The 8819-nt window shown below is 46.1% G+C and overlaps 1 protein-coding gene across 1 annotated transcript; it reads left to right on the top strand.

Moving 5' to 3' along the window:
• Positions 1-473: 473 nt before the first annotated feature.
• Positions 474-3700, top strand: LOC311216463 (olfactory receptor 14C36-like; the record flags this gene model as incomplete). The annotated part of the gene is made up of 3 exons (XM_084297999.1): positions 474-1257; positions 2254-2409; positions 3660-3700. 3 exons carry the CDS (start codon positions 474-476, stop codon positions 3698-3700), a joined length of 981 nt encoding a protein of 326 aa, XP_084154125.1.
• Between the last annotated feature and the right edge of the window lie 5119 nt (positions 3701-8819).

Raw genomic sequence — 8819 nt, 5'->3', positions numbered from 1 at the left:
GAGTCTCTGCTCTCATTTTCCTGCCCTGAAGAGCAGTCAGGAGAACGCTAATGGAGTTGTCTGGTTGTGTCACTCACTGAGGCTGTTAGATTATTCCACTGAAAGAGATCTGTAGGTCTGTGAGGAATCTAACAGTTTTTCTCCACACTTCCTTGTTTTGTGACAGGTTTTTGTATGTCCTTCTCAGCACCTAAAATACTAAGACACCTGTGTCCAGTGGGCACCTGAAATCCATCCCCAGTGGTTTTCAGCAGATGCTGTAGGGCAGTACTGACTCTGGCTGAGCCCACAGAGGACCTGTCTGGTCCCTCGACACCCATAGGAACTAAAACTGAGTGCTAGAGGCAGAAGCACATCTTCCTCAAAGGGAAGGAGTAGTCTGTCTTGCTGAGCAGGTTGTGATGAAACATAATATATAGCTATAGGTAATGCACAGAGAAATTTCTCTAACTTGTTCTGTGTCTTTTCCACCAATGACAGCCATCCATGCTCTGAGGCAGCAAATGTCCAACAGCACCGTCCCCACAGAGTTCCTCCTCCTGCCATTCGCAGACACACGCAAGCTGCAGCTCCTGCACTTCGCGCTCTTCCTGGGCATCTACCTGGCTGCCCTCCTGGGCAACGGCCTCATCCTCACAGCCATAGCCTGCAACCACCGCATCCACACCCCCATGTACTTCTTCCTCCTCAACCTCGCCCTCCTCGACCTGGGCACTATTACCACCACTGTTCCCAAAGACATGGCCAACTCCCTCTGGGACACCACGGCCATTTCCTACGCAGGTTGTTCTGCTCAGGTTTTTTTCTTTTTCTTTTTCATCTCAGCAGAGTTTTCTATTCTCACCATCATGGCCTATGACCGCTACATCGCCATCTGCAAACCCCTTCACTACAGAACAGTAATGAAGAGCAGAGCTTCTGTGAACATGGCAGCAGCTGCCTATGGCAGTACTTTACTCTATGCAGTACTGCACACTGCCAATACCTTTTCCCTCCCTCTCTGCCAAGGCAATGTCCTGGACCAGTTCTTCTGTGATATTCCCCAGATCCTCACGCTCTCCTGCTCACATGCCTACCTCAGAGAAGTTGGGCTTATTGTGGTTAGTGCTGTTTTAGCATCTGGCTGTTTTGTTTTTCTTGTGCTGTCCTATGTGCAGATCTTCAGGGCTGTGCTGAAGATCCCCTCACAGCAGGGACGGCACAAAGCCTTTTCCACGTGCCTCCCTCACCTGGCCGTGGTCTCCCTGTTCATCAGCAGTGGCACATTTGCCCACCTGAAGCCTCCTTCTATGTCGTCCTCATCCCTGAATCTTTTGCTGGCAGTTCTATACTCAGTGGTGCCTCCAGCAGTGGACCCCCTCATCTACAGCATGAGGAACCAGGAACTGAAGGATGCAGTGTGGAAAGTGATGACTGGAGTGTGTCAGAAACAATAAATGGTCTGTTTTCTTCTACATATCACTCATAATGTAACACATTATAAGCCCAAATGTTCGTTTTCTCTGAGTGTGCCTTGTTCTTTTATTCTTTTTTCCTTTTTTTTTTTTTTTTTTTTTTTTCCCTTACTTATGATTGTGTCCACAAAGGCACAAAGACATAACATTTTTCCTCCCCTTCATTTCAGTATCTGCCTGCTTGAGTGAATCCAAGACTTGGTGGAAACAATGAGCCAGGCTCTCTGTATGTTTAAATAAAAGAAAGGACCCTGCAGTGACTTTCTTGCCTGAGATCCTTCCTCAGACACCTGTGGGGGAACTGCAGGGGCACTTGGCTGTGTGCAGAGGTGGAGGGGAGAAGAGTCCTGGCACAGCAGCATTACCAGAGAGCCCGAGGGCTTGGTCTGTCCTGAGGTGCTCTCTTTCACCTCCCACACTCTCCTTCAGAGCCCTTCTGTTGCTGTGAGTTCTGATTGCTCTTGTTGCTTGCTCATTGTGCTGCTGTGGGGAAGTCCTTTGTCCACAGGCCAGGGTCTCTAACACAGCTGGCTCCGTACTAGCACCTCCAGCATAAATGAGGATCTGTTGAGGGCAGTGCCTGAAGGCTCAGCTCTTCTCCCACATCTCATCTCATGGATATTGCAAAGGAACCAACTTAAAGGAGGCTCCTTGCTTTGCTTGTTTCTCTGTGGGCTCAGGGAGACGAGATCAGCTGATCACCAAGGATCAGCTTTTAGGCAGGAAGGGCTGATTTCAGAATTGCCAGCTGGTGTCTGGCACTCATAGAGATGGTGACTTCACTTGCCTGTATCCACAGCATACAATAGGTGTGAAGGTGGGCAGGTGTCTTTCTGGAGGGTAGTGGAAGTCACCAGGAGAGCCCAGGGGATTGGCAGGGACAGTGTGTGCCAGGGAGTCAACAGGGCATGGAGCCCACAGAGCATGAGCATGTCCAAGGTGGAGTCACCCAGAGGTAAGGTGCTAAACCTGGGATGGAATAGGCAAAGGAGAGCTCTGCAACTCCAGGGAACACAGCAAGCATAGAGAAAGCAGTCTGCTGAATTAGTTGTTAAACCTCTGGTGAAATTTCAAAGACTAGATCGAATGAATCACCCCAAAACATCTCTGACATTGGAAACGAGTTGGACTCAATGAGGCTTGTGTGTCTCTTCTACAAGGGGAAGGCGAGGAGGTGAGGTAATTTGCAGATGTCAGCAGCAGGGACACTGCCACTGCCCTCCACTTTTCCACTTGCTGCTTTGGGGGCATTGCAGCCTGGGCTGGCTGCTGGGCTGGGCTGGGGAGAGGACAGGGAGGTGTGGAGAGCTGGGGAGGGTCTGGGCTGTGCTGGTCTCCTGGCAAAGACAAGGAGGAGCAGCAGAGCAGGGGCTGGGCTGGGCCCTTGTTCTCTGGAAACCCTGACAGATGCTGCCCCAGGACAATGGTCCCAGAGCAGCTCCTCACAAAGACCATTCCCAGCACTGGGCTCTTGATCCAGCTCACACAGGTGGTTTGTTTCTACATGGAAGGACACCAAATGACTACATCAGGAATCCACATTTGCCTTGTCCATACGAGACTGCCCATAGTATTGGTGCAGTGAGATGAACCTGAGTGAACACAAGTGCCAGAAACTATTCCCTACGGCTGCTATCATGTGCAGTGGGACAGACAGAGTCTCAAGGTCCCTTCTCTTTAGAGGTATGGTCTCCTGGGAAACCAGCTAAATAAAGCAAAATTAGACATCATGACTTTCACACCAACTCCTTCTCTGTAGTGTTCTCAACCTTTTCCTAAAATTCATTTCTTGATTCACTTTTCCACACAGAGATGGGCATTTCCTTCAGGATGCACTGGTGTTGATAAATGCTACATGGGAAAACATGAGGGATTGTGCAGGGCATCCCCTGCACCCACTGCTCCTGGGGGAGGTGAGCTGGGAAGAGGCCTCCCGAGCACAACAGCTCCCTGTAGCCCTGTGGATGCTGGCTGTGAACTCACTTCTGTCCCAGCCCCTGGCTGACCAACAGCAGGGAGGCAGAGCCTGCGACCACCGCCTCCACACCCCCATGTACTTCTTCCCACTCAACCGTGCCCTCCTTGACCTGGGCTGCATCTCCAACACTGTCCCCAAAGCCGTGGCCAACTCCCTCTGGGACATCAGGGCCATTTCCTATGCAGGCTGTGCTACCCAGGTCTTTTTCTTTGTTGTCTTTGTCACAGCAGAATTTTACCTACTCACGATCATGGCCTATGACCGCTAACGTTGCCATCTGCAAACCCCTGCACTACAGGACAATAATGACCAGCAGGACTTGTGCCAACATGGCAGCAGCTGCCTGGGGCAGTACTTTTCTCTATGCTGTGCTGCACACTGCCAATACCTTTTCCCTTCCCTTCTGCCAAGGCAATGTCCTGGACCAGTTCTTCTGTGAAATCCCCCAGATCCTCAAGCTCTGTTGCTCAGATGCCTACCTCAGAGAAGTTGGGCTTCTTGTGATTAGTGCCTGTTTATTATTTGGTGGTTTTCTTTTCCTTGTGGTGTCCTATGTGCAGATCTTCAGGTCAGTGCTGAAGATCCCCTAGGAGCAAGGCAGGCACAAAGCCGTTTCCACGTGCCTCCCTCACCTGGCTGTTGTCTGCCTGTTTCTCAGCACTGCTATATTTCCCTACCTAAAGCCCCCCTCCATCTCTTCCCCATTCCTTGATCTTTTGCTGGCAGTTCTGTACTCGGTGGTGCCTCCAGCAGTGAACCCCCTCATCCACAGCATGAGGAATCAGGTGCTGAAGGATGCAGTGTGGAAAGTGATGACTGGAGGCTTTTGAGAAGCAAATAACTGCATGTTCATTGCATATCACTCATAATGTAACTCATTAAAGGCCAGGACATATCTTGTGTGTTTTTTCTTTTTTCTTTTTTTCTTTTTATTTTTGCTTTACTTATGTAGTGATATATCTAAAAATAAATAAATAAATAAATAAATCCTTTTTCTTCTCCTTCCAGTTTGCTACCTAATCTCTCATGTCACTTCTAGACTTGGTATAAAAGAGGTATATTTAATGGACAATTAAATATTGAATGTGTATTTAAATAAAAAGATGGTTCCTGCAGTGACTTGCTTGCCTGAGATGCTTCCTCAGAGAAAGGTGGCGGCACTTGGCTGTGTGCAGAGGTTGAGGGGAAAAATAGTCCTGGCACAGCAGCAATGCCAGGGAGCCCCAGGGCTTGGTCTGTCCAAATCAGCTCTCCATTTCACCTCCTGCACTCTCCTACGGAGCTCTTGTGTTGCTATGAGGACTGATTGCACGTGTTACTTGCTCATCGTGCTGCTGTGTGCACAGGCAGGGACAGGCCAGGGGCACTTCTCTGACACAGCTGGCTCTATATCAGCATCTCCAGCATAAAAGGGGATCTGCTCAGGGCAGTGCCTAGGAATCTACTACTCTTACTCCTAACCTCACCTGGGGTGGGTTAGCAAATCCTAAATCCATAAGGCCTTACCATACACTCTTAGTTCAATTCCCACCCTATTCCTCAGCCTTTAGACCCTATTATTGAATTCAAGCCTTAACATGATTCCTCAACAGAGCCCTGAAGAAAATCCCAACAGATAACATAGTCTCCACACTAGACACAGACTAGAAGCCAACTCAGTAAACACAGGCCTCCCTCTAATACTCTGCCCAAACACTAACCCTGGAAGGCTAGATCAAATCCCTAAACCCTAACCTGAACAGCTAAGCCCCAAATCCTGCATTCCTGTGGTCTAGTCACCTAACTGAAGCAGTTTGGCCTCATGAAGCTGAGCAGGGCATGAGAGGTCCTGCAGCAATCCCTTGGTCTTGGAGGAGGCAGGTGAGGTGACATGGATGTGGTCAGGTCACAGGACTCAAAGAGGAGATGGGTGGGGATGTTCTGCTGAGGTCAGCTGTGCCTCAGGCTCTCAGGAGGCAGCAGGAGGCCCATGGCTGTGCAGGTGGCTGTCAGGGCACATTCTCAAAGCTTGTTTGACTATTACTTGAACTCCACAGGCTGGAAATACTGCACTGAGCACTTTGGGGAGCTTTGCAGCTCAGAGCAGGGTTAGCACATGCCCTGAGCCAAGCTGCAATATCTCTGAGGAGTCCCCTTGGTCCTGGAATCACCAGCGTGTGTGTCACCCAATGTGTCCTGTCAGGAAATGCATGGGTGTGCAGAGCTGGGCCATGATAGTGTGGTCCCTGTTGCTCTGCGATGTGTGTGTGTGTTGGGTTTGGTGCAAACACCTGGGCTTGTTTCTAATCTCCCACGTAAGCACAAGTGTGGAATAGCTCACCCCCTGCCAAAACCCTCCTTGTTTTATCTCATCCATGGAGGGCAGAGCCAAAAAAAAAAGCTCTGAGCAATTTTCCCAGCGTTTTCATCTGCTAGCAGCCCCAAAACAGCAGCAGTGTCTTGCCATTGCTGGCTCATGGGTCTGCTGGTGCTTGTCTGGGCTCTGCTTTTACCTTGCAGGTGGGAGGTTGTATTGGGCTTACATGGAATTGGTAGGGCACAGGGATAAGTGTTTTCAGATTCTAAAGGGGGTTAGGCAAAATTCTCTGAAATTGTCTTTCTCACAGGGGAGATGCTGTCTGTTTCTCTAACTGGAAAGCTCTTCAAGACTTGAAGGAGGATGTACAGCCGCTGGGGTGGGTTTCAACCTCCCTCAATTTACTTATGTTTAGTTATAAACACCTAATCCCCACTCACTCCCAGGGAGCCACTCAGCCTGTCTATTTTCCAGGACAATCCTGCTATATTATTAAGCTGGAACAGAGCTTCCCTTTGCAGCTCTCTGTGGAGCCTCCATGTGCCTGACATTACTGGCATGGTGGCTCAGCTTGAGCTGGAGGACTGAAGCATGCTTTCTTCCCTTGTTCAAATTCAAGTGCTTGTGAGGAATGCTTTACATGTGCTTGATGCCTGAGTACAGCCTTGGGCTCCTGTCTCCTGGTAGGACGGTCACATGGAAGTGGGCAGGATCTTTAATTCTCTCACAGATGGATTTTGTTGTAGGCCTTGCAATGGGACATGGTCAGAATAGAGGCGTCTCTTTGCTTTTACTTAGCTTAGATAGATGAAAGAAAGGAACATTTTCACAGCCTACTTTGGGTATGAGAGCCTAGGAAACATTTAGATGAAGTAGGATGTACTTCAAGGAATGTAAGCAGGCCTAGAAAGTGACCTATTGACTGGACTAGCTATGTGCAGCTTATGAGTGTTGTAGCTGTTTACATGCCAGCTTCAATCAGGCTCATGAGGCTTCATCTATTTTAACATTTCTTGTGCACACCAGAGCCTCATCTGAACCGGGAACCACAATACCATCCTCCCTCCTCCTCCTCTTTTCTAAACACTAGCCCAATATTTCTTAATGAGGATAATTTTTTTCCCCTTTTCCTTTTCCTCCTGTTCTCATGTATATTTATGAAACACACAAACAAAACAAACCTATCCCTTACCAAATCATTTAACAAAACAAAATATATTTTTATCCTTCAGTTCTGATCTGCTCAAGCTGGTACTATAATTATGATGATTGACTGTGCATTGACATAAGTTGATCTGTTTTCCGTTTTGGAAAGAAAATGCTACTGACTGGAGCATTTTTTTTATTTTTTTTTCTACTCTTGCAAGAACAGCTTATTTAAAGAAGCATAACAGCTCTTTCTCTGAGCATTTAATGAGAGGCAGTCAGTTGAATCACTTCAATCAGCCTGAAGCTCTGATTCCTGAACTTTGCATGGAAGTCCTTCATTGCATTTTTGCTTGAATTTGAGGGCAGTGTCACCGCAGATGAAGACACTGAATGAAGAACAGTAATGCAAGCATACAAAGGGAAGATACAATGAAATGGCTTCTGGAGACTGACTGGTCAAAGACTCATACAAATGTTCTGCACTAGAAATCAGTTTTGACAGAGAAATTAAACCTGAAAACACCTTCACTCTGTCTTCATTAGAGCCCAGTCACAACATTTATTTATTTTTATTTATTTATTTATTTATTTATTTATTTATTTATTTTTGAGATGAAACCTCAATAGGATCCTCATTAAACTGTCTGGTTGTTTTTTCCTTCCTCTGCTGCAGCTGGCACTGACCTCCACTGGACACAGGATATGAGACCGGATGAATCAACAGTTTGACTGTGGTATTGTGGTGGTTGTTATAAAGTCGTTGCCTCCATGATTATCCCCTTATGGCTCAAGAGATGTTCATTCCCACATTAATGAAAGGTAATATGGCTGAGAAGCCTGTTTATTCTAATGAGTCTGTTTATTATTGAAGTGTTTTAGAGCTCCCTTCTGAGCTCTACTTTTGAAGGCTTAATTCTATAACTAGATATAACTATGTATGGGCAGATTCAACTTTCAGGATTTGGATGCACTATACCAGATCACGTCCTTGATAAAGGTGGAATTATTTCTATGAACTAAAACAGGAGGAGGCTATCACAGTTTATCACTTCAATATAGGCCTTATGTGCTACATAGCCTTGTGCCAGCTCTTTGCCTCTGGCTAAATTGCACTTCAAGCCCTGAGGCAAATATGCAAATTGAAAGCTACCTTGAGAGTCAGGGTTGGAGAATGTTCTGCTTGACTGGGGATAAAATAAAACTTAAATAACATCTTTGGATTTGGTTAAAAATGAGCTGGTTAAGCAGCACTGGGTGCTTTATCATAAGAAATGACAGTATTTGCTGTAAGTGGTGCCTAAAAAAGACATGAAACTACTTGATCTAATTGGAACCATTTCATAATATGTTCATTTTAAACATGGGCAGCAAATTCTATCGGTATGGCAAGAGCACTTTATCAAGAGAACTTTGTGATGCTTAGATGATGATTTCTACCATTTATTATTACAGCTGTGGCAAAGATAGTGGTAAACTTTTACAGTTTATTTCTCCCAGCAGAATAGACACATATGGTCACAATTACATGTATGGTTATCACCATACCGTAAGAACCTTGTTTTAGTATCTTAAAATATCAATAATTTAGGCTGAAACATACTAGGTGGGTATACCTATATATACCTATAGCTGAAGTGTCCGGAAAGTTTCAATGCATTTTTTGACAAGAACGGAGGTAGAAAAACTGTTCTAAGGTTGGAACTGTTCTCCAACAAAATCAGTGTTTGGATCAAGCACTTGGAATTCGTCAGCAAGTTTATCTAGTGTTAAGGATGGGGCTTTCAACACTTCCATTAGTTACTTCAAATTTGATCAAATCACAGTTGCTGAAGATATTTCTGGAATGGACTGTTTGGATCAGATGACTCAATTTTTTTTCTTTTTTTTTCTTTTTTTTTCTCATCGTAAATATTAATATAGAAATTAAAATTATGGCAAAAAA

The sequence above is a fragment of the Netta rufina genome (assembly GCF_964035555.1).
Source record: "Netta rufina genome assembly, chromosome: 18".
NCBI classification, from domain to species: domain Eukaryota; kingdom Metazoa; phylum Chordata; class Aves; order Anseriformes; family Anatidae; genus Netta; species Netta rufina.
The sequence above is the reverse complement of the archived record's forward strand: the minus strand, read 5'-3'. Positions and strand labels throughout refer to the sequence as shown.